At 52.9% G+C, this 26,008-nt stretch overlaps 1 protein-coding gene across 1 annotated transcript in view; it reads right to left on the reverse strand.

Moving 5' to 3' along the window:
* The window catches only part of retn (retained), a 112,313-nt gene extending 88,329 nt beyond the window's left edge, over positions 1-23,984 (reverse strand). The window contains exon 1 of the mRNA XM_017899150.1: positions 23,415-23,984. Within this exon, the coding sequence (XP_017754639.1) occupies positions 23,415-23,519 (105 nt within the window). The 5' untranslated portion in view covers positions 23,520-23,984. The remainder of the gene's footprint in view (positions 1-23,414) is intronic.
* Between the last annotated feature and the right edge of the window lie 2,024 nt (positions 23,985-26,008).

Consider the following 26,008-nt stretch of genomic DNA (forward strand, 5'->3'; position numbering starts at 1 on the left):
TTTCCTACGCTCTTCGTCCTACCGATTTTCCCCCGAACCTGTCGTTTTTCACGCTAGACGAGCGACCGGGACGGAGAGGACGCGCGACGAGGTCTCGCGAGCGACTGGTTTCTAGCCGAAAACAGCGTGTAAATACGCGTGTAACATCTCGGCCGTAACAAGCGTACGGCGGCTAAGAAAATAAAACAAGAGGCGAAGAGCTATTTAACAGTGATACGAGGATCGTGGCCAGGGCGAGCGCGTAATCTGCGCATTTATCATCGGCACGAAAATAAAATAAAAATGCTGTCGAGCGGAAAGTAAGATCGATTGCCGTAGCGACCCCAAGACGACCAGGACGACGCGCGTTCTGAAATAATGCCAACGACATCGGATATCGGAGGAATTTTTAACGAACACCCACGAGGCCTGTATCCAAGCCCGAGACGACAACGACACGACGAGATCGAGGCCCAAAATCGCGTCAGTCTTTCGCTTCTCGAAGACCACGAATTTTTCCGTTTTCGCTTTCGACGAGGGAAAGGAAAGTCCTGTATCTAGGCCCTCGACGATGACGGCGATGACGAGATTCAGGCCCAAAATCGTGTTAGTCCTTCGCTTCTCAACGACCGACTAATTTTTCCGTTTTCTTTTTCTAGAAGGAAAATCAAAAGTCCACGAGGCTTATATACAAGCCCTCGACAATGACGACGATGAGGAGATTCAGGCCCAAAACTGCGTTAGTCTTTAGCTTCTCGAAGACCCACGAATTTTTCCGTTTTCGCTTTCGACGAGGGAAAGGAAAGTCCTGTATCTAGGCCCTCGACGATGACGACGGTGACGAGATTCAGGCCCAAAATCGTGTGAGTCTTTTGCTTTTTAACCACCGACGAATTTTCTTGTTTTCGCTTTACAGAAAGAAAGTCGAAAGTCCACGAGGCCTATATCCAGGCCCTCGACGACGACGATGAGATTAAGGCCCAAAATCGCGTTCGTCTTTAGCTTCTTAACAACCGACGAATTTTTCCGTTTTCGCTTTCCAGAAGGGAAAACGAAAGTCCACGATGCTTGTATCCATGCCCTTGACGACGATGACGTGTTAAGGCCCAAAATTGCGTTCGTCTTTCACTTCTAGCCGATCGACGAATTTTCTTGTTTTCGCTTTCGAGGAGGAAAAACGAAAATTCACGAAGCTTATATCCAAGCCTTCAACGATGACGACAGTGACGAGAGTGAGGCCCAAAATTGCACGAGTCTTTCGTTTCTCGACGACCGACGAATTTTCCTGTTTTCGCTTTTCAGAAGGTAAACGAAAGTCCACGAGGCCTGTATTCGAGCCCTCAACGACGACGACGACGATGACGAGATTGAGGCCCAAAATCGCATTCGTCTTTCGTTTCTCGACGACCGACGAATTTTTCCGTTTTCGCTTTCGAGGAGGGAAAAGGAAAGTCCACGAAGGATCGAGAGATACGTAAGACCGGCTGTCCGGTTCTTAAGTGTCCCTGCTGTAATTTTTCCCCGTTATCTGAGACACATTCTCCGATAAGGGAAACATCGTCGACAAGCAACATTTTCCACTCGACTCACCGGAAAACATTTCGGGGGCAGCCCTCCGTCAGATTACCACCCTGGCGCTTAACTCGATCTTCGATTCCACGATTGCACATGTAACCAGACCAACGATACGTCTCTCTGATCGCTCTCTCAGCCTACAAATTGTGGCAAAAATCGTGTCTCTCCTTCGAATTAGCATTAATCCCTTCCCGACATTTAATTCGACGAAATTCGGGCCCAAAAGATAGTTGGATGATAACTAAACTGCTTTGTAACAGAGATCATAAGAATCGTGATCAACTCTCATGACGTACTGATAGAAGCTAAAACACAATCACGATTGTAACTGGCTGAACATCGTTCCGTGATATGTATGTTTGGATCGACTTTCTGTTCACGAGTCTGGCTCGTGATATTCGTGTTTGGGCCGAAATCTTGATCACGAGTCAGACTCGTTGAAGTACGGAAAGGGGTTAACCCCTTGCTCTACGATTTAAGATTCAACAGCGTGGTCCCAAAATGTAAACAGAACAATGTATCCTCCTGTATAAGTTTGTACGTAATTGTGCTCCTTTTAGTTTTATTTTTTAAATTATTTTTAATTTACTGTATTACTCCTTTATAAAGGGTGTTTCCCGTCAAATAAATTAATAAATAATACTAAAAAAAGAATTAAAAAATAAGAACTGTCGAGCCTTCGAGCCATTCCACGGCTCGGCAAATCTGTCTTAAGTCGTGTCAATCGCACACGACTTACATGATAGAAAAATCCTTCGATCGAAGAAGAAACCGTGAAGAAAACGATATGTATTCGATCACTACCAATGTGAACCATTTTCCAGGTGAGTAACGAGTTTCTAGAGCCAATTGGAACGAGTGCCTACCCGAATAAGAATATTCCATCGACTTTTTCCAGAGCCCCCCTGTGACACTTTCCCTCCTGCACCTTTTGGAATCGCGTGGATGACTGCTGATGCACCGACGGTTTATTTATCGCTGGCTGTATATCTCGAAGCACACCCGACGCAGCCATTCGACGAGTTTTTCGAAAGGAACCGGGGCACGAGATTATGCCAGATGCTGACGGGCTGGAGGCAGCCTTGACCTTGGAACGTGGCAGCGCTAGAGCAGAAGCGCGTGCCCGCTCGTTTGCTTATCTGCTGGCAAATGCTTGGAGATACTCTGACAGCGTTCCCCGTGGATCTCGTCCCATTGATCGGTTGCACGCGACGCGATCGAGGAAGAAAGGCGGAAGTTGGCAATTTCGCGGGAATAACGGGGCGAATCGAGGCGCGGTCGCCTTTCGACACCGCTTCCGGAAACGCGAGCGGTTTCCGCGTCTTTGACGATGTTCGATCGACGCAACCGCCGGACGAGTTCATACTACCTTACCGTTCCCGATTCCGAAAGGAAAGACACTTTTCAGGCAGAATACCCGCAGCCGGGAATTATTTACGACCGATAGAAACGCGTATCTCGCGGTCGATCGCGGAAGTTGCGCTTGCTGGCCCTCTGTCGGCGATAAATACGATTTAACGAGTGTACCGCTTCCGCCACGTAACGGGGCCATCGCTGCTGCTGCAACGTTTCTAATAATTTTCCACCCCGACTCCCTCGCGAATCCCGCGTCGACAGATCGTTAATCGTTTTATAGCCAGGAATTACCAAGCGGTACCCCGGTACCCCGTGTAACCGAGCCAGGTCGATGGCGAACAGGGCCGTACGGGATCGGGAGACAGCGGAAAGCCGGGGTACGAAGCGGTTGGCGTGATGCAAGGTCACTGGCAGGCAGAAGAAGAGGATCGACGCGACGATGACGATAGCCGATCGCGTGTCCGTGCTCTCGAACGGGAGCCGACAGTGGCTCTTTTGGCTGCTTGAATGAATAATCGGTCCAGCCTTACCAGCCTCGCTCGCGTATACACGGAACTCCGGCTCGAAATTACGCCTCCGCGTAACCGTTTATTTAACGTTAATTTAACGATACACGAGCCTCGACAAAACGATCATTTCGCACGGGCCCGGGCCCCCGTTCGCGGAAGCCGGACCTGGATACCGAGGAATCCTCGCTGAAAACGCCTGGAGCTTCACCTAGAGACTGCGCAACGCGGGTATATACGGAGGACGCGTCGTCCTCGAGACAAGGACGCGCGAAATCAAAGGGGGGTTGGTACTAGGGGATTCGGGGGTGACCGGGCCCGACGTAGACGCGGTTTAAGACGAGGCTGGATAAAGGGTAGGCGTTTGGAGAGATCGGATGGAACGCGAGGGCCGCAGGCACCGCGAACACGAGACAGTCGGTGGAAAGGGGAGAAAAAGAAGGCGAGGGGGGCCCCCGTAAGCTGGACGGCGAACCTGGCGTTCGAGGCTTTTCGACTAACGCAATAAAGGCGCGCGCGATAATATTGCGAATAATAAATATCAGGATGTAAATCCGTTGGCAAAGGTAACGTCGAGCATAAATCAAGAATGGCGGAGCGGCGGAGGGGGGGACGGGGCGGTCGGTCGCGAACCGTCCGTCCATCCGTTTTGTACCCTCGTAGAATCGCGTCGTAAACTCGTCAAACTCGCCTCGCGAAATAGCATTAACTACCGGGATAATACAATCGTCGCTCGCGTATATGGGATTGCGTACGAAGCTGGAAGAAGATCGTGCGCCTCGGCGTGCTTCTGGGGGAGGCGAAAAACGGCCACTCGAGCACGGGGGGAATTTGGCCTTGCATCGCCTTGTCTTTTCGCCTTCTCGTACCCCGGCTATCCCGTCGCTGTCCCGTCGTCGGCAAATTCGCCGCTGGTACATGCACGCGCGCGAAGGCCGGCTCTTCCCACACGTCGACGAATCCTCGGCGTGGCGCTGCGATCGTCTCTCGCGGCACGCTCTCCCCGTGGGTTTTACCGAGAACGAATCTCTCCTCGATAGATTACAGGGATCGTCCGGACAAGAAGCGCTAATTAATCCAATTATCGAGGACGCTATAACCTAAACGCGGGATCAAAGATGATCCTCGTACGGGTTATTATATACCGCCAGCCTTTTCAGCAACATCCGCGCAGTCACGCAATGTCCCGATCAGATTCGTGGAATAACTTTATACGCCGCTTTAACCTCCCGTTTATTCCGTGAGAGCGTCTCTCGTCGCGGCTTGAATATCAAACACGTCTGCGAGAAATTATCGCCGATACGCGCAAGGCAACCTCCATGCCACCTGGCAAGGTTGCATCGATTCCGCTCCCTACTCCGCCACTCTTGGGAACATGCGATGCTCCTATCTGCACACACGCGTGCATACGTTACCGATTCCTTCACCTCGATCTCGTTCTATCCGATTGGACCCACGCGAGTCGTCGAAACCCCGAGACCCATCGCGATTCGCGACGAGGTAGGGAGCAAAGGGTGGTCAGCAGCGTCGAATCGAAGAGGAAACGCGACACCGTGCGTAAATCGCGCGGCAAGGGGGCATGCAATGCTCCTATGTGCACACGCTACCGATTCCTTCATTTAGATCTCGTTCTATCCGATTGGACCTATCGCGAGTTAACGGGACCCTACGACCCATCGCGATTCGCGTCCTCGCGACGAGGTAGGGAGCAAAGGGTGGTCATCAGCAGCGTCGAATCGTAGAGGAAATGCAACACCGTGCGTAAATCGCGCGGCAAACGGTTGAATCGGTGTTGCGAACCTGCTACCGAGGTGGCCTTTGCATTGCGCGAAGCTTTCAAGGCGGCATCGCGAAAAGGTGCGTTTATAATGCAGCACGGGGAGCGCGGTCGCAGCGAGTAGTTGGTAAACTCGACGCTGTTTCGCTCAGCGCCACGAGATACGCGAGAAAGCGAGGGGGAGGTGACATATTGGCCTGTAAAAGCTTCCAGGGTGTTGTTGACGTTGCCGTGTCAAACAGCAACGCGTAGCCGTATTTACGCGGACAGACGCGTACATCGGCCTGCCTCGGCGAGCTTCTACTTTGGCCATGCGAGTATGCCGAGTATAATTTAGTGGACCAACCACCGCGTGGTGGAGAGACGTTTTTTCAAACATTCGAACGAGACGTCGTCGTCGTCGTCGTCGTCGTCGAGACGTCGGGTTGGCCCTCGGAGTGGATAGAATGAGACGTTGTTGGCGATGAAACGTGAGCTTCGAGGTTGGGAAAGCGATTCTTTTCGGAGTAATTAATAATCGAGATACAGTCGTGCCTTGGAAATTGACTGGTCACATTCCCACCAGTTCCTCGAACCGATTTCGTCACGCAAAGCTCCGATTTTTCAAAGATTCTGCACCTGACGCTTCTATTACGCGGTCTTTCTGTACCCTTCTATAATTATCTACGCGGGAAATTATTTTTCGAAAGGTGGTCGGTTCATATTCTCGGGGATTCTTCATCCGGTTACTGCCATGAGTCCGTAGATTTCCAATGCGATGTAGAAATGGCGAGAAATCGAGAAAAATGGCGGGAAATGGCAGGAAATGGCGGAGAGTGGCAAGAAATAGTGAAAAATGACGTAAAATGGCAAGAAGTGGTGGGAAATGATGGGAAATGGTGAGAAATGACAGGAAATGGCGGAAAGTGGCGTAAAATGGTGAGAAATGACGTAAAATGGCAAGAAGTGGCGAGAAATGGTGAGAAATGGTGGGAAATGATGGGAAATGGCGAGAAATTGTGGAGAATGACGAGAAATGGCGTAAAATGGGGTGAAATAGCGAGGAATGACGTAAAATTGCAAGAAATGGCGAGAAATGATAAGAATTAGCAGAAAATAGCGTAGCCACGCACGTGACCTACGGTCTATTAACTATTCGAGTTATACTCAATAGCGGAATGCCTCTGCGATGACGCGTTTTTGACCGCGTGGACGATAGGTTTGCATCGGCCATTCGAGCCGATCGGCTCACAAATGAAATTCGAGAAAACACGTTTCCTCGACGGCTCGGTTCGTATCGAATGGCGCGAATGTACACAGCTACCGTCTTCCTCTGGCCACGGATTTCATGGAAATAAAACGTTCGCTATTTGCGTATTCGTGCTAATTGCGTATCGCTGAATACTCCTTGGGCCAAAGTTCTCCGCGGTCCGAGTGGAAACCAAACGAAACCGGACAAATCCCGACTTATTACGTGGCAAAGAGGATAAAGCTTGTCCCGATCGGCGAATTCAGTCGAAATTCTGGCCTCCCGGCTGCTACGCATCGCGCGAGTATCATTCACCGAGCGCGACTATGGGAACCCCATTGCTCCTCCGACTCGTGCCGAGTGCGTGCACGCAGGTACGTGCGTGCCGATCAGCGGTTCTCTTTGAAAATTGCTCGTCGAGCCAGCGAGACAAATTTGTAGTTCAACAAGCTCGAACCTCAAGCGGACCGCTCAGTTTCCACGCTCTTTTCGATTGTGTGCTGCGCTGCCATAAAATCACGAGGTAGCGTAAAAGGAGCAATTAGCCATCGTCCGTAAACCCAACTCCCTTTCCTCGACGCCTGATCCGACATAACGAAACGCGTTCGGACCTTGTAAACAGCGATCACGACAAACGCGAGATAAATCACGAGAGTAACGAGAGCGAACGAGCGAGTTAATTCGTCGGAACGTTGCGCGAATTGCTCGCAATCGCGATCGTCCGATCCATTTACTCGCACACGGATCGTCCAACGATCCTTGCTCGACTAACTGTCAACAACGACCACGACAACGACGACGACGACGAGGATGATGCACCCGATGAATTCGCGTATAGGGCGCGAAGACGGTAAACGAGAAAGAAACGGGATACCGTAAACACGGGGCTTCTCGCCACAGACTTAAGGTCTGCGCGCGTTGGGGAGGTTGTCGGTGTCAGCACGCGACCTCGCGTACACGCAGCTCGCGCGAGGCTGCGTGCGTGCGTGCATCGAAGACCGTTTGCGTGTGCCCTCTCTTTCTCTCTCTCTCTCTTCCCCTTTAGCGAGGGGCCACCTACGAGGGGGCACCTACGCGCGTCCTTCGATTCCGCGGGCGTAAATCGCGGCCTGGAACTCTGCGAGTTCCTCCAAGTTGGTCCAGACGCGATGACCGCGAAAACAGGGAACCCGGTCTCCCCACATCCGCCGGAAATAAACCATTCCGAAGTTGATCCTGTCCCCGGGTGCAGCCGCACGTGGTGTTTCGTCTTGTTCGATGATCTCGAGGAACGATTCTATTTTTAAGAGACAAGAGTCCCTCTTCCCTTCCCGTTTCTTTCCCGATAGATATCTCTGCCGTTCACCGGGCCGGCGCGGTATAAGCCGTGTGACGTTTAATTCTCTCTCGGAGTCGGGAATATTTTAAGCGCGAGGAAATAAAAATCGTGTCGCGGGCCGAGTAGGTGGAACGGGTCTTAATGGGAGAAATTTGTCAGGCATCGGGGCGCGGCGCGAATAAAAGACGCGCGGGCGAGAACAGTTTACAAGGATGATATTTTTCCCGGACGTCAGGACGGTGGCAATACGTTTCCCCGGGCGTAATTTACCTTCGATTTACGAGGTATACGTACGTAGTCGCGTGGACAGGGTGTGCAGCGGCAGCTACGTACACGAGACGGCCGGTCGATCGTGTGCCGTTTACTCGCTAAGAAAACGCAACACCCGTCTCGCTCGCGGTGAGGTAGGTAATATCAAACGAGGCAGCGTTGTACGGATTCTGTTACTAATATGCCCCGGTAGCGCGGGAACCCCTGCGCTGCATATTATCCGATACCAATAATGCCACTAATCGAGTTAGCCTTACCCCTTAAGCTGATATGCAGCTTTATACGAGCTCAGCCCGTAACGATTGCAACGCGATGCGCGCCCTGGACGCGAGATGCTCCGCAAATTTTCCTAACCGCTACCTTGTTCGTTTAGGTAAATTCTCTGATACCTGAACGATCCTCGGCTGCCACCGTGGCAGGTAGCAGTTGGCAGCGTCAAGACGCCACAGACGCCCTGTTGGAAAATAATTCCAACTGGGACGGACAGAGCATCGCGGAGCACACCATCCCGCGCTGGTCTCTCGTCCAGCCACCGGCTCCTCTCCGCTCGGTTTACGGTCTAACCGAGATCGCAAAAAATCGCGATGAGGCCGAGAGAGAGAGAAAGGATACGCAGCTGGGCTACACGAGCACCCTTCTAGGCGCATGGTAATTCTTATTGAACGCGTAATTATATTAATCGCCGACCTTCGTTTAGACAAATTGCGGCTTTAAACTCGAGTCGGCGGGAAAAAATGGCGGACGTTGCGGTGCAGGTGTGACCGACCGTTCCCACTATTCCTAGCTTTCGGATGAATACTAACTCGGCGACGTCGGAAGGAAATCGGATCGGAGCACGAAAACTGCGAAGGAACTATATGGGCCTGATATGGCGATTCTTATCGAACGCGTAATCGACCCCTCCCCCCCCTTAGAAAAATTGCGGCTTTAAAAACACGAATCAACGGGAAAAATGGCGAGCGTTGCTCTGCAGGTGTGATCGTGCTTTCTTCGAGGAATCTCTGATCGGACACGGTACCTCTCGGTATTGATAAATACCAACTCAGGGACGTCGAAAGGGAATGGGATCGGAGGACGAAAAGCACGAAGAAACAATAGAGGTACGACCTGGTGATTCTTATTGAACGCGTAATTATATTAATCGTCGACCTCCGTTTAGAAAAATTGCGGCTTTAAACTCGAATTGTCGGGAAAATATGGCGAGTGCAAGTGTGATCGTGTTTTCTTCGAGGAATCTCTGATCGGACACGGTACCTTTCGGGACTGATAAATACTAACTCAGGGACGTCGAAAGGGAATGGGATCGGAGGACGAAAAGCACAAAGAAACAATAGAGGTACGACATGGTGATTCTTATTAAACGCGTAATTATATTAATCGTCGACCTCCATTTAGAAAAATTGCGGCTTTAAACTCGAATTACCAGGGAAAAATGGCGAGTGCAGGTGTGATCGTGTTTTCTTCGAGGAATCTCTGATCGGGCACAGTACCTCTCGGTACTGATGAATACCAACTCAGAGACGTCGAAAGGGAATCGGATCGGAGGACGAAAAGTACGAAGAAACAATAGGGGCCTGACGTCGTGGGCCGATGCCTCCGGAGCGCTTATAATTTCCGCTGCAGGGCCGGCGCGGCTCACGAGTGGTCGTGTGTGCACGTGGAATTCGGCTATTAAGCCGAAACCCTGAACAGCCTATAAAATTCGTCTGGTCTCGCGTTGTCTGCGCGCGTGCATTAAACGCTTGCGGTTATGGTCTTATATACTTTCTGCACAGGTGTCCCGGGGTGCGGACTGGGTCTCGGACCAAGGGCCCGTTTCGTTAGACGGCGTCGGGGCAGAGACGCGTCCCCGCTCGTTTCGTCGTCTCTAAAATCCCCGGATGATCGGCTTTGAATTTACTTTGCCAGCGTCCGCGCGGCACATCGCGTCGAAATTATAGTTATCGCGCTTTGAACAAAGTTTCGTTCCCCGGATCCGAGCGTTGCAGCTTCTTCCCTTCGCTCTGCCCCCTCGCCCAGCCTGCCCCCTTCCCTCCACCTCCCTTCAGCTTTCTCATCGAAGCGCGAGCGGCCCTCTTCGACGCTTTACGATCTCTAATTATAACGATTACGCCGATCTTTTACGGGGCGAACTTTTGTTCCTGTTGGCTGGATGTCCTGCTTCTGGGAAAGACGGGAGGAAAAGGAAAGAGGACACGAGAAGCCGAGGAGCGAGCGTGAAGAATCAGACTGGCCGTGGATTCCTCCAATCCGCGCTCGAATCCTCGATCCTGCCGGCGTGCAACGGATTCGGTCTGCACTCGCAGGGCGGCGCGATTCGACAGCCCCCGAGCGATATATTCAAAACGATCGCCCTCTCCTCGCTCTCTTTCTCACTCTTCCTCTTTCTCTCTCCCTCTCCCTCTCTCTCCGATCTTCTCTCCTTTCGTTCCACCGCGGCCGAGTTCCATCTTGGATATCCGTTCGTTGCTTTCGGTGCGAGGCAGCGGCCTCGTGAGTCACGGAACCGCCGTATCGGGCCCCGTGAACGGTAATGGTTCGCGTATAGCGAGACCAGAGCGAAATGCAACGTCGGGATGAACGCCCCCGAGGCTAAAATATATTACGAGATGTTTCCAAGATTGCACTTTACTTCCGAGAATGATGATACACCGGCGAACGGTCACGAAGATTTATATTATTTACGCCGGTATCGAATCTAGCCGCTCGTGTTCCGCGGTTCCAACGGGATCGTTTAATAACACACCGGGGCCCGTGCCGGCGAACCGTTTCTCTCGACCATCGCTGCCGACTGATTTTTCACGCTTTCCACGAGCAGCGAGCAACTGTCGGGGGGAGACTGTTGGAAACGGTACGCGAATGCACGATGTTCGATCGTTTCGAAATGCTCGATGCCGTCTTGCCGAGCGAATACTCCGCTGCCGCGTATCCCCGGGGCACCGCGAAACCTTCCAAGCGATATATTCCCAGTCATCCGCCTGCTCTTCCTACCCAGCCCTCCCATCCGTCTCCGCCGTTCCTCGAGATCCTTTCAGGCTCTTTTATTTTCCCCTTGGAATTTCGACTAGATCCGACACCGAGTCGCCAACGCGTAACCGAGTCCCCGATAACCCCCCTCCGATAAATACCCCCCTTTCCAACGACCTTCGCGATAAAGTCGTATTTCCCAGCCGAGAGGAGGAACGGAATAGCAGGAGTATTTGGAATTTAAAAATGGGAAGGCAGCTTCCTCGAGAAACAGCGAACCCTCTGGTTGCAGCAGCGGCACGCACGCGAGGGAAGCATGATCGTCGGGCTGAAATGCATCTCGCGGCTTTGCCCTTCTTGCGAACGTGACTCCTAATCGGCCTCCTCCGTGCAACATCGATATTCGTAACGACGATAAAGCCGGCCGGTAAAAAGCGGGGATCCGTGAAATCCCGCGGCCGATAATATTCGTGATTCAGGCTCGCGTGGTTTCGCGAAGACATCTGAACAACTCGCGGCGTGTAACCCTGGCAACTAAATCCCTGCCAATTACGCGGCGCGCCATTACTGCCGCGAGTAGTTTCCAAGCCCGCGATAGCGCACAGCCGTAACGTTTTTCGAGTTACGGGTACGTTATACGGCTGCGTTCCGTAATGCGACGTTTCGACCGCGTAAGAAACGGTGGACGTGTCCGGAGTATCCGCTGATAATGTCGATACGGTATAGGTGGCACGCCGCTACAAAGAAGCGTCCTCCGAGTTACGAGCCCGTTATGCGCATTCTGCGGATAGCGCGTTCGCGTATTCAACGCGGGGACGTGCCCTGCTCTCTCCGTATCGGTGGTATGTACCAAAAGGGACGCGGTACATAAGCAACGTCCACCGACCGGCCAGCGAGTCAGAGAAAGAAAGAGGGGAGGAGAAAGGCAGGTAGATAGAGAGAAACGGCCGGTAAGTACATAGGATGAGACGTTTATATACCCCCGACGATGTCTATAACGCCTCGAGTTACGAGACGCCTTTACGAGCGAATGCAACTCGCGCCAGACGTCAAGAGGCGAACCTCCGTTCCCAAGTTTGATGGCGCGACACGGGCCCCGAGTATAACCTCCGAAATATCTCCCTCCCTTCTCTCGTTCGCGCTGCAACATCCACCGCAGCCCTCGCCGACGACCATCTTCTCCGTTTGCACCCGGCTAGACCCAGGTCTCCCTTGCCCCCCACTCGCCGAGGAAGAACGTCGTTTCTTATTAAAACCCGATTACCATCCCTTCCACGAACCATGGGGCTCTGACTAGTCGTCTCGGAAAGCTCGCTGTCTTTCCGCCAACTTTCCCCGACCTAACCCCGATTATCCTTGCCGAGGAAGCGCGAGTTTCTACGCTCGGAATGTGTCTTCGCGACCGTCGACCAGAGTCCACTGTCTTTGCCTCGGCGAGGAAGATAGTGGCACAACAGGTGCGCCTTTAACGAGAAACGCGCAAGTCTATGCAAAAGCCCCCCGGAAACGCGATTCGTCGCGCAGAACCGGTCGCGAGAGGATCGGGAATTGCGATTGTTACAAAGTCGGAGTCGTCGCGCGTGCCTTTTTCGCGTTTCGCGTCGCGACACGCGGCAGAATTTCCATCGGTCGGTCGTCGGTTTCCCGGCTCGTAATTCCCTCGCTCCGCCGTTCGAGCAGCGCCAGCCGACTCGCGGCCATTAAATTAATAATTTGTGGTCGACAACGGCATTGTGAGATCCGATGCAATCGTTATAATATGCAGGATTTTATTATCGGCCCCGATGGCGTATGCTAATTTACTGCTAATTGTATTCCGCGGGCGACAATGATGCCTCTTGCTGGCAGAATGCAATCGCTGCCGCAAACGAACAAACGACGACTGTGTGCCCGTACAATGCGGCCACACGCGTGTACCGTTCTACGATTGTTGGAATTGTTGCTCGCTCCAACGACCGCGCGAAAAAGGAGGGAAAAGGAAAGGAAAAAAAAAGAAAAGAAAAGGAAAAAGAAGAAGAAAAATAGTCGGCTACGTGATTTTCACTGACGCGCGTGAAAAATTACCAAGTAAAATCCAACCGTGTTATCGCCGGGACAGCTTTCAAGGATCTTCTATAAATACGGTAGGGAATTAACGCGAAAGCGTTATTGCTCCGTTAGTCGCGATGGAAAAAGAGGAAAAATATTTCCCCGTTCGATTTTCATTCGCGAATCCGCACGCAGCAGCGGCGGAAACGCGTGATTTACGGGATTAATCGGAATTGTCCGTGGTGGTCGTTGGCAATTGCGCAACCGCTCGCCGCGACGTAGAGGGCAGCACGGGTAAGTACGACAGCCTACGCGAGACGATCCAGGGAACAACGGTGGCATCTGAATTTCATGCATTAATGGCAGGCCAAGATCTACGAGAACGGAAATTGAAAGGTTCTTTTCTAAAACCTTTTCTCGTCCCGAAACATACGGTCGGCACGTGCGGCTTACCCTCCAATGTCCCTTTTGCTAGATACGACTCGAGCTTCAGTGATTCTCATCTTTTCCTCGGATATCTTATGTAAATACACAAACGAATTCTAATCCATCGTGTTTTCTTCTCCCTCTCTATCTCTCTGTCTCTCGATTACCATAGGCAGTGCGGATAAACGGAAATTTTCCCCATTTTTCTCGTTACGGGGGAAAAGGAAAATCGGAGACGAATTCGGGGCGAATTGCAGCTAATGGAAGAAACGGAAGGATTGCGAGGAAGAAAACAAGGAGATCGGAGCTTGCGACGAGGGGCGAATAACGGGGCCCAGGACAGTCTGCGGACCCCCCAGCGAGAGGGTCTCTCGATCGATAATCCCAAAGAGATACGAAGGCTCTCGATACACAATGACTATCGATATCGTGGTCGTCCATCTGGGTCTGCGATCCTGAAGCCCATCACGGGAAACTACTGCTCGTCCTGTGGCTCCCCGGCCATCGACCAACGACTCTTCCTTTTCCTCCCCAAATCCTGCTCTGCTCTCTAACGGAACACGAGGTCCCCTTGACTTGCCGTCGTTCCATGGTAATTCCACCGCCATGCCAGGGATCTCTCGGCCGTCCATCAGCGAGCACGGATTCGCAGCGATATCGCAGCGGTTTTTAAAGGGACTTTTTCCAACCGTGCTTCCCTGGCCGTTTAATTGCCGGCAATCATATCGTAAATTATCGCGAGTTCTGTAAGAAAATTACACGGGTGGGGATCTCGCAATCGTAAAACGCGGCCGTTCTTTTCGACCGTAGGATGAGGCAACAAAGTATGGCGAATAGAAACGGCGTAATTAACGACGAGGAAGGCGCGAAACTAAAGTCGTCGCGAAGGCGAAACCGGCATGTCCTCATTCGAATGGAAAGAAACGCCGAGATACACTTGTACGTAATCCTCGGACCGAGAGACTATCCCATTACGGAAGACATCAAAGCCAGCGTTACCACCGGCGCGCGATCCACGGATTTATTAAAACGAAAGTAGGGCGTGCATAAAGTGCATAGTTTGAAACGCTGGAAAATCGCGCGGCGATTCGCTCGCTAGCAGTAACCGCGCAACACCCGATTATTATATCTGTGCTTAGCAAAATCAATTGACGGTAATAAATATCGATAATAACACGCTCGCGGTCGCACCGGCACCGAGATACGCGCCGCAGCTGCACACACGCTCCGCTAGGATAATTATTACAAAAGCGTCAATGGTAAATACCGGTGGATGCGGCACGATATTTCACCGCTGTTACAGCTGAAACGCGTGCCCGATAACTTTCGCTTCGTGGAAAATCTGGAACATCGTCGCGGGTACATCGCGTATATCCCATGTGTACCTACCTCTGTACCCCCTACCTCTGTACTCTGCCTACCTCTCGGCTTCTCGGCTATGCAGCACGCGTGTGTCGGTAAACGGAACCACGATTCCGAAGGAATAATATTTATTGCGAGAAAGATGGCAAAAACGGCAACCCCGAATCCTGCCTGGAGGAAATAAAAATCCAAACAATGCGTCCATCGGCCATCTTTCGGAATCGAAGACACCGGAAGAAAGGCTATCCCTCTGTTTCGCCCGTGCAGCGGGCATTTTTCCAGAAATGACGAATTTTATGGAGCTACCTGACTGCCATGGTATATCCGGGGAAAATGAAAATGTTGTGACGTCACGACGGAAAAGGGAGGAAAAAAGGCAGCGTACCCGGTTTTCCGGCCTTGCGGGAGTTATAAAGTCATCAGACTGACCTGACTGGCGACAGGCACTTTCTACGAAATTATTCCTATTGTTTGAACAGGGCAAAAGAAAAGGAAGTAACCCTCGAATACGCGGCTGACTACTCTTGCCTCGTCGATGGCTTCGAGGAAAACCGATCGTCCAAGATAATGTTAAAAGCTATTTTTCTTTGCCCTTAATCCTTCTGGCGTGGAATATTCCACGGGCCCTGAAACTGCTACGTTCAATGGCAACGCGAACCATTGCTCCACGCCATGGCATGAACCCTTCCCTAGGGGTAGCAAGCATCCGTGTCGAGACCAAAAATTCATTGCACCGATTTTTCTCCAACTCGAACCACCGTGTCCCCCTCGTATCGTATAGTAGCAAGAAGCTCTCTGAGATGGGAATGGCAACTCGACTCGCTCATCCTCCGTTACTAAAGATCGCGTAGGCTACCGTTAGGGAAAATTATTTCGCGGGCGCGGCTTTTTTCGCCGCCATTGCGGCCGAGGCGATCGACCTCGATCAAAACGGTACAGAGCCCGGGGAAACAATCGCCTTCTCGGATCCGGAGTATTTAGGTTAGAACCCGACGCGATCCCCGATCGTAGAACATCGAGGTGGCCGTCCGGACATTAATAGTCACGGAATAGAAGCCTTGGCGAGGATCGTAAAAATATAATTGCACCGATTGCAACAACGTTATCCAGGCACCGGTGCGGATAATGATACGTGAATGGGCGAGTTACGGCACTAGACTTGGCCAGGCATCTCTTTCGTGGCAGCGTGTACACGAGTCCCGTTCCCGTATAGGTGCGCGCGCGAGCGCACAGGCCGAGAGCTCGTGTGCGTGCATTAAGGCACAAAGTGCATTGGTTGCGCAAACCACCATTACGCTCGGTGCGCACACAGTTGCATACCGACGAGCAACAGCCTGCTCGCTGCCAAACCGCTTCCACGCGATAGCCGCAACCGAGCCTCGCGCAACCGATTATTCTACCCTATTAAATATATTAACCGAAGTTATTCCTCGATAAATCATTGTATTCCAACAACCTCAACGGACATCGAAATCACGACCTTTCTCGTGGAACCCGTTTCTCCCTTCGATACCGATTCACCGCACGCGAGACACGGCATCCAGCGATAATTTCGTTCGTCGGGCCAATCTGCGAATCGAGAAACGAACCTGTGCACTCTCGTATGCAGCTTACCACCTCTAATATCTCGAAGGTTTCACGAGATTTCACCGGCATGCTTACACCCCCTGCCCCCTCGAGGCCGAGAGCGCACTCAACGGGCCGCGATCGGAACGCGATCCCCGAGGAGTAGGTAAAGTACGTACGCACGGCACGAAATGGTCCGCTGACACCGCGCTTCATCAAACACGCGTACAAAATTAAATTAAACTCGTCTCTTTCCGTTTCTCGCGTGGTTCCACGAAGCGGCAGGTAAGAAGTCGACGACCCGACCGACCTGGAGGAGGCCGGTGTACCGAGCAGCAGAGGACTCGGACCAGGAGAACGAAGAAGCGTCATCGGAGAAAGAGAGAGCAGAAGGCGCGAGTAAAGTTGAAGAGTCAACAAGAGGGTTCGTGGTCGGTCGTGGCACGTCTCTGGCTCTCGATGTTTGCACGAGTTCGACGGAGAAACCCGTTTCGCCTTTTTCCTCCGCGCCTTCTTCGTCGTCGAGCATGCACGAGCATCCACGAGAGAGTCCATCGAGTTAGCGTTTACTTAGGATCCCGCGCGATACACAAGGTGGCTCAAATTAAATATCCCAACCGAGAGTAGGGATATACCCAAAAATACGGACGATTTCCCTTTTCCAACTCGCCGGCGACCCGTCACGAGCATCGGCGATCGTAAAATAATGGAACTCCGATCGATATTCCCGTTCTCCGCCGGATGTGACGCAAACTCTTTGCCAACTCTCTCGTCGAATCGTGGAAAAGAAACCGATTGTAAATCCAGAGAAACTATCCGTGATTCCAGGAACCGTGGAAAAGAAGCGAGGAAAATTGACAGTGGAATAATAATAATAATAATAATAATAATAAGTGGAATTCGCGTCGATTTCCGAATTAACAAACCGTCGATTATCGGTCGGGGCCACAGTACTGGCCCAATATCGGCCCAGTGTCGTCGAAACGATTCGTTCGTAGCTACGACAAAGGGAACAAAGTGGACGAAGCAACGTGGATGGAAGGAACCGTCGGTTTCGTGAAAACTCGGCCGCGTGAAATCGGCTTAACCTTAGGAGCGGTGCGTTTACAGGCGGTACGTACGCGCGTTCGAACAGAGGGGAATCGGTAGGCTCGTGCCAGGCCCATTACCTGCATGGGGTCTTTTCCAGCTAAGAGGGACCCTACGACCACCTTGGTCGCAGTAGCCACCTTATAAGTCTTGCCTAATGGTCGCCCGTACCTTTCCCTCCGAGGCAGGATGGGGTGTGATAGCCAATTGGGTGCTAACCTTAGAAAGTCCCACTTGACTCGCAGAAGACAACAAACAAACCCGAGAGACAGCGGCAGTACCCAAAATCTGATCCGACGTCGTTCTCCGTCCTTTTACACCGTGTTCCGCTTTCCCTTGGCACACAGGCGCACGCACACGCGCAGTCGCTCCCTCTTTTACCCGCGTTCACAGGTGCACACACCATCCGAACGGAGCTGCGTTTAGTCGCAGAAGGGGATGAGAAGGAAGGAGAGGAAGGAATCGACACGATATCCATAGCACGCAATTTTCGAGGAAAATTAATCGGCAAATTACAGGATTTTTTGCACCGCGCCGTAACGTGCCCTTGGCCGAGGGTAATTTAAAGGGATGATCGACGGCGAAACAACGATGACAAAAAAGTTAATAGAATATTCAGTGTCCGCGGGCGTTTGCGAACCAGCGGCTGGCACCATAAAGAAGACTAGGATAATTTATGAAGCACAGTTCATCGACCAGAAACGAAAGCGAGGCTATCAGAATTTTATTCCCCTTCGTTCGCTCGTAATTCGTGGCAGAAGCAGCAGCGTTCGAGGTTGCACTGTTAAGGGTACGTTGAACGCAGAAGCCCCGTGTCGGCCGGGTAGGAGGCACGTAGTTAAAGAACTCGTCAAGGCATCGCGTAATTGATAGTTGCATTCACGGAACCAGAGATATCGGTGGGTGCTGATCGCGATCCCTTGGATCGTTAAGCGTAACGCGTTCGATGTCTACCGGTTCCCATGGAACTCTTCTAATCCACGCGTCGGGCTAATTCGACGCATTAGCCGGCGCTTCCCTCCTCCTATCCATGGAATTGCGGTAATTCTATTTGCAATTGCGGTAATTCTATTTGCAATTCCCTAGCCGAACACATTTCCGCGGCCACGTGGAGGGAAAAGTGTAGCAATTACGCGTCGATTACCTGCCGTATAATAGTTACACCGATAGATAGATGTCGATATGGTAATCCCGGGAAATCAATTATGCGCAATTTCGATCCTCATTACCGCCAATGTCAATGTCACGTCGCTTTTAACCAGAAAAATAATCGTCGCGGTAACGTTATTGCCTCATCGTGGATACGTATCTATCGCGCGAGACTGCGCAGCACCAGCGAATAATACATGCACACCCTGCACCGCTAATCTATCCGCCCATTTATCGTTCGTTATCGCGAAATAACAAATAACAACACGGCCACGTAAAATACTCGTCGTTGACGCAAATTTAAGCCGGCCAACGTTTCGCCGCCTTTCCAATACCGCGACGCGTCCCCCCCGGCAATAAAAGGGAAAGGGAAAAGGAGGCACGGAGAAAGAGCGAAAACGAGAAAAGGGAAGGAAAAAAATAGGGAAAAAAGGAAAGAGAGCAGAAAGGAGGAATATTATGGAGAAATAATTATTTCACCCTCGCGGGAAACAAGGAGCAATTTGAAGGTAACGGCCGGTGGAGGCACGTGTAAAACTTAGGCGGCGTAAGCGTCACGACGCACCGGTCTGCCATTAAACGGTGCACGCGAGGCGTCGAAAATCGAAATCGAAAGCGAGAGAGATATCGGCGCGCGGAGTGGCGTCGCCGCGCTCGGCGTCGCGTCGAAGGGAGTCGGAGAGCGGCTCGGCCCGGCGCGACGCGGCGCATACATAAAGGCAGGCGTGACCGCGGCACGAGCTTGGACCAATCGCGATTCAGCCTGGTCCTCCGCTTTTTTTTTTTTCTTTATTTCATTCACTCTTTCTCCCCCCCTTGGTCTACGCGGCCACACTGATTCCCCACCATCGGGACACACTCTGTGCTCACGGGCTCACGGCCCGTTGAATCGCGATCACGCGCATTGCAGCTGCAACGTGGAATGCATGCGCGCTCCGCGAATCGCGTCCTCAACGATGCGCCTCGATGAACGCGAACCGCTTTGACGCCATCGCGGCCAGCCTCGCGATAAAATCGTGTCCTCCGGATCTATTGGCCGGCGAAGTCGCCGGGTCTATGGAAATCGACTCGTCGATCGTGCCCGACGATTTTTCACCGCGATTCCCATCCTTTACTCCGCCCCTGCGACACCGTTTCGCGGAAGCCAGGGCTACGTGTCGCGATGGCGCCTCGATAGGGGCCAGACCATTCGCGACGACGCGCGAGGAAAAGCGGAGAGAACAAGCGATGGTCCTCGAGTATCGGCGCGCGTTCGTTTACCGGTGAAAGTTGCATCGGAACGTGAAACGAGAGCACGCGTGAAACGCGCGCGAAATTCGATCCCGACGTTGAACGACCTTCCGTTTGGGCCTTACCTTATCGAATTCGCGAGTATCTTTTCGGCGCGTGCACCGCGACGATATCGATAGAAACGCGATCGATCGCGCAGCGTACACCGGTCGCGTGTGCGAAGATCGGAGATCTCGTATCGCGAAGAGGAGCAAGAGAGAGGGAACGAGTGGTGAGATCCTTTTGTCCCTCTTCTCGGTCTAATAACGTGCCGTAGATGCATCTGCGAGATAAGAGAGAGAGAAAAAAGGGAAAGGCACCGGGAGTGGGGGGAGATTGGTGTTTGCAATTTTGGGCCTGGCCTTGCTACGGGCCGAGCTTCTAAGGGCCGAGAGCTCCGGCAGGATATTACCTTCAAAATCTAATTATGAGATTTTTATAGGGCTATCGTAAAACGGCCGAATAATAGTTCGCAACTCCTCGAGGGGGAAGGCTAGCTCCGCCGCAATCTTCCGCCAAGATAATGGGGAATAGCACGACCAACCCCTCCAAAAAGAAACACTGACGCACTGTCAAGGACGTTCTCCAGCTAACGCCGGGTCCTAATCAAATCCTCTATCCGACGTAATTGGACCTTCCTTCGCGGGAATGTTAATTAGAGAACCGAGGCTAGCACCTAGCCAACTGTCAAAGTTGTATCGCATATCGAATGTCGAAGCGTTAAATTATCGAGCGGGTGTCCTTTACCCTCCATCTTCGTCGATGTTCCTGCGACATCGCGCGAAATTTCCCTGCAACCACCTTTCCGATTAATGCGGGAGGATCGGAGAGGAGGAGAAAGAAGAAGGGAAAAGAGAAAAGGAAGCTTTGGAACGGTACCCTCGTTACAGGGTGGCGCTCGCAGCACTGCCACGACAATGGTACCGCACATGTTTTACCTGGTCCCGTCGTAACGAGACATGACGTCACGACATGGCGTCTGCAGGTGAAACAGCGAGGCTAGCTGTGTAAGCGAGCGCACTCGCTAGTCGATCCGATTGGCCGAAAGGGGAATCCCCGCCCTTGTGCCGCGCTCTGCACACCGTTTGCTCGACGTCGGACCCAGCTAACCCCCCTTCCGACCCCCTCCCAAGCTCCCGCTCTCCCGCCCCGACTCCTTGCCCCTCTATCTTCGCCCGATTATCGTCCTCTCTCTCCTTTCCCCCGTTCACGCATCTTTGCCCCTTTTCGCGCGCTCGCGAATTACCCGGGGCCCCTCCGCCTGCCCGCAGCGCACCCCTTCGCAAATACTCGTCGCGTACACGCACACGCACTCGCGCGCGCACACACCGGCGACCGCACTGGATCAACCTGGACCGTGTGTTTACACCTCTCTCTCTCCCTCTGGGCCCTGTCGCAACGACGCGACGCGTCGCTCGCGCCACATCCCTGGCACCACTCGTCCAACGCCAAGGACCTTCTTTCCGGGCGAAACCCTCGTTAACCCGTTCTTATTCCGCTTGTTTACAGTGCTATTATCGTTCCACCGGCGACGAACGACTTTTCCCTCGCGCGCACTCGCCATTCACACACGCGCTGCATACTTCGTTACGTAAAATTCGCGAATCGTGGTAGGGGGCACGAGCCATCGAGTGTATCGATCGACGTATTCTTAAATCGGACACGTCGAGGAAAAGATCGAGGATCCAGCCGTTTCTAGATCATCACAGACGAACCTGGATCCCGCGATGGCGGCACGCGAAATCTGTCGATCAGGGTACCAAACGCTAGAGATTATCATTATTCCGTGGTACCACGGTGTAGCAGTATCACGCGAGGTTAACAAAGTGTAAGGGACGAAGGGAAGGGAAGGATCGCGATAAAAATCGGAACACACGCGCGAGCGGATCGAGATCGACAATGGTTATTTTGATTCGAGGCGCGAGCGCGCGATTCTATCGACGTAAATCGCGATCCGCGAAACGTTTGAAGCCAGGGTCCCGCTATTGCTTCGTAATTTATCGGCGCTATTTGTCCGCGCGCAGATTGCACGCGATAAAACTTATCCCGTCCGCGATCGGAGATTTTCATCGAAGCGAATTCAGGCCGCGTTGTCGAAATATCTATTTCGAATCTCGAAGGATCGATATCGGAGATATTTCACCGGTGACGTCAATGGCCGCCTCGGGAACGAGAGTATCGGGTCGTCGGAGATTTTCTTCCCCGTTTACCACAGCGATCGTGGCCACTCAGTGACGTCACAGTGGGTCACGAATTTTAATGACGTCACTGGGCAGCATTAATCAGACGTAAAGCCGCCGGGATGCGCGGTAAGTGGTTACATTAATGGGACACGGAGTCGGCTGCACTTCACGGGGTATTTGTAATGGCGACGACGCAGACGTCCGTGCACGAAAGCAATAAATCTCGGTCTTCGGATTTCAAAGTCATCTTCGCCGGCTTCCATCTTATTCTCGGAATCGACCACTCGCGAGGAAATATCGCGCGCGGTGAAAACACAGTTCGTCGTTTTGCATTCGCGGTCCGACCAATTCGAGTATGCGACGTGAACCAAACCCATTACGCGATTACAATGGCAAAGACAGGATCCGGGAATCAACGTCAACGGCGGGAATAGAAACGAGATTCGAGTACACCGTGGTCAAAGGGTTATCTTCCAAGACTAAAACGACCACGGACAAACGGTGCCAACAATAACAGCGGCTAATTCTGCCGGGAAAACGACCCCCGTCTTTTTATTTCGCGCCATTTTTGTCCCTCGATATCCTCCGTCAAGGATGTCGTTATTCTTAGGCCGAATCTCGTCTCGACGATTTTCTCGCGGATTTTCTCGCGACGTCGATAATCGAGCGGGCAACGTCGTCTGTGGTCGCGAGGAGATTTGTCGGAGGATTCTCGAAAAAGATTTCGAGATGCAGGCGAATCGGCACGCGTAGTATTTACGACGTATTAAATTCATCCGGGTTTCTAGGACGATCACGGTATAAACAACTCGAATGTGACTTTTATATCAGGTACGATACCGTACGTGCATAAAACTCGTAGCCGGGATACATAAAAAACGCGTTCCAAGCCGCAAAGACAGCCAGTCTGGCATTGTTTGTAAACCATGCTGCCCTTCTGGCACGCCGTAGCATCTCGGTGTATTTCCAGTGATGTATACCGCAAATACGTAAATACCCGGGCCCGCTCTATTGTCAGCCAATTTTATCGATCGACCAGCGGCCAATCGAACACGCTCGGCGTCGTCAAACACCGCGCGAAATACGACGCAATTCCCGTCCGACGCTAATTACGCGTTATCGTCACCCGACTCGGGCGTAGACTCGTCGAATTTTCCATTTCGGACCGATCGGTCCGTCAGAACGGGACGGACGCCGGACAATTCGTGCAGGAATCCGGTGGACGGAGGCATGGAATTTTCGAGAAATTACCGCGAGAAAGAGACGGAATGGCGAATCACGCGATCACGTGGATAATTGAAAGGAGGAAAACGATCGGCGAGAGAAAAAAAAAGGAGAAGCGAAGAAGAAAGAGGAAAAGACTCACCAACGGGCTATCAGGCGTGTGTTGATGATGGGCCATAGGTATGTTGACCACGGCGACCCCTCCGCCAGGGTTTCCCATGTCCTGATACTCGTCGCTCATTTCCATCGCGTAGGATGGTAACGGTTCTCTGTTCTTCACCCGAATTTTGACTGTTTTACCGCGTTGCGGTAGCCCACGACACGAGAGACACCCCCGCAGCGGAACACGCTGCCAAAATACGACGAGGAAGAACGGACGGCTCGTTCTCCAGCGTCTCGACCACCGTCCAGTGTTCCGCGCCTGGGCCTTGCCCGCGTTTACCGGAAAAGCAGCAACTCACGCCGCGGAACGAACCGCGCGCAGGCTTTTCTCTCCTCCGGATACACCAGCCTATTATCGCGGCCGCGTGAATCGCAGCACGTGACGCAGGGACCAGGCACGAGCGATCTGTCGGCTCCGTCGGTAAGACGTCGTCGCGCGTTACCGGTGAGAAGTAACAGAGTTCGTGGGACGTAGCGGTATCATCCACACCGCGAACAAGCACTGTTACCGCGACCACGAGAGTACGTGTCCATGTCTCTGGTTAATCCTCTCGCACCACGATTGCACGCAGCTCCGACGTAGGTAATCACGATCGACGTCGTACTCGGCCTGTCACCAAGCTAGAGCAAGCACACGCGGCGCGCCGATGACTGACACGCGCGCGAGCTTTCTATCGCCAGTCGTCGTGACTGTTCTTCTTCCTCTTCTTCCTCTTCTTCTTCTTCTTCTTCTTCTTCCTTCGTTTCCTTCTCTAGCGATCCTCGTGCTTCTCGTAGTCTTCGTGGTCCTCGTCGTGGCGGCGATCGCAGTCGCGGTGGTCGTCGTGGTCTTCGTGGTCCCGATAGACCGATACACAACACAGCACAGAATAAAAAAGGCGGAAAGTTTCGGAGCGATCGCGCACGCGTCTACGCGTTGCCCAGTGTTGTGTACGGTACGGTGGTAATGCGCGCACACCGCGATACCGAAAGGGACTGACACTCGAGGGAGGAAGGAAGGAAGAAAGGACGGGCAGGAGAGGGGAGAGGGGATGAGCGGTGACTGGCGACCCGGCCTGGAGGGGTGAGGCCAGGGAAAAGGAGCAGGACACGAGGCAGGCGGCGGGTGTGTTCGCGAGGAACGCGACGAACGCGACGAAGACGTGGCGCGACTCGTATACCGATCTCGCGCGATTTTACACGCGCCACGCGTTGCCCTCGTCGACTCTCTTCGGCATCGCGGATCGTCCGCGCGTAACCGACACTCCGCTCTCCACACGACCCAAGTCTACCGCTGCTGCTACGGTGTCGTGCACGGTACTACGCAGCAACGTGCGAAAAGGGTGGCCGAACGGGACGGAACGGAACGGAACGGAACGGAACGAAACAAAACGAAACGGAACGGAACGAAACGAGAACCGGTGAAGGAACGATGGAACTGCCGAAGACGGAGCTGACGCGCGCACACTCGCGTCCCCTTGCGATCTGACGCTTGGATATTCGGTCGCGTTCGCGATCCCCTCTACTCTTCCACGCCTCGGCAGAGGCTTCGAACGTTCGCTGGCGGACGGAACGAGCAGGCAGGCGAAATAGCATCCAGTGGGCGGAGGCCTAGGACGCCAACGCCGTCGCCTGGCAGCGCATATCGGGCCCCGGTAGGCGGTAGACCGATGGTCACGCCCGGTATCGACACCTCCCTCTTTTCCTTTGCACGCCGCTCCCTCTCACTCCCTCGACCGACCTTCTCCCGAGCTCTCCTTCGCGCACCCTGTCGGATAACGACCCCTGCGCGCTGCGAACTCGAGCGTGGACGACGGAGATTTTCGGTCCGGTCGCACGCACCGCGTTTCCCGACCTGTTTTCGCTTCCGTTTTAGCCTTTCGTCCTTTATGCTCGTCAGAGATTCCACTTTCGCCCGGAATCGCGACACGCTCTACCGCCTATCGTCCCGCCGATTTTTCCACCATCGCGAGATTCCATCCTGGAAAATTTCCGCGGAAACCTAGCCACCGGTGAGTATCCAGAGTATCGTCTACACGCTCCGGTTGACGTTTTCGCGTATTTTCCTGCACGCTCGTCAACTCGCGCGACGCCTCGAGCAGTCCGGACGATTCGATGGAAACGCCCGGAGAGTCGGTTCGCGATTCCCCCTCGCATTTTCGTACTCGTATCGTGTTGCATCGTTGCCGGCGTAAGGTCGGCGGTAATTGACTATGATTGCAACGATCCTATCCGCGATACCACGCTACGAGAGATATCCCAGTCACGACATCTCCCTTTCCCATTTATCCGGACACCGGATCGGCTTCCGCGATAAGAAACACCCGTTTCCAGGAAGAAAACTGGACTGTTAGCCGGGAGCGAGATACGACTCGGATTTTCGAGGATCCCTGTCGCGAGTCAGGCACGGAATAATGCCTCGGGAACATGGCCGCTCCACCGGGCACGCGTTTTGTCCGCGAAATCGCCCGTGAACGCTAACATTGTACACGGCTATTCACCCCTGAACGAGCTTCCTCTGTGTTTGCTCGCGCCCGAAAATCCGAAGCAAAATAACGGAGGAATGCATGGACACGAGACCATCGTCGCATGGAG

The sequence above is a fragment of the Eufriesea mexicana genome, unplaced genomic scaffold (genome assembly GCF_001483705.2).
Source record: "Eufriesea mexicana isolate 0111107269 unplaced genomic scaffold, ASM148370v2 scaffold4744748147, whole genome shotgun sequence".
NCBI lineage: Eukaryota > Metazoa > Arthropoda > Insecta > Hymenoptera > Apidae > Eufriesea > Eufriesea mexicana.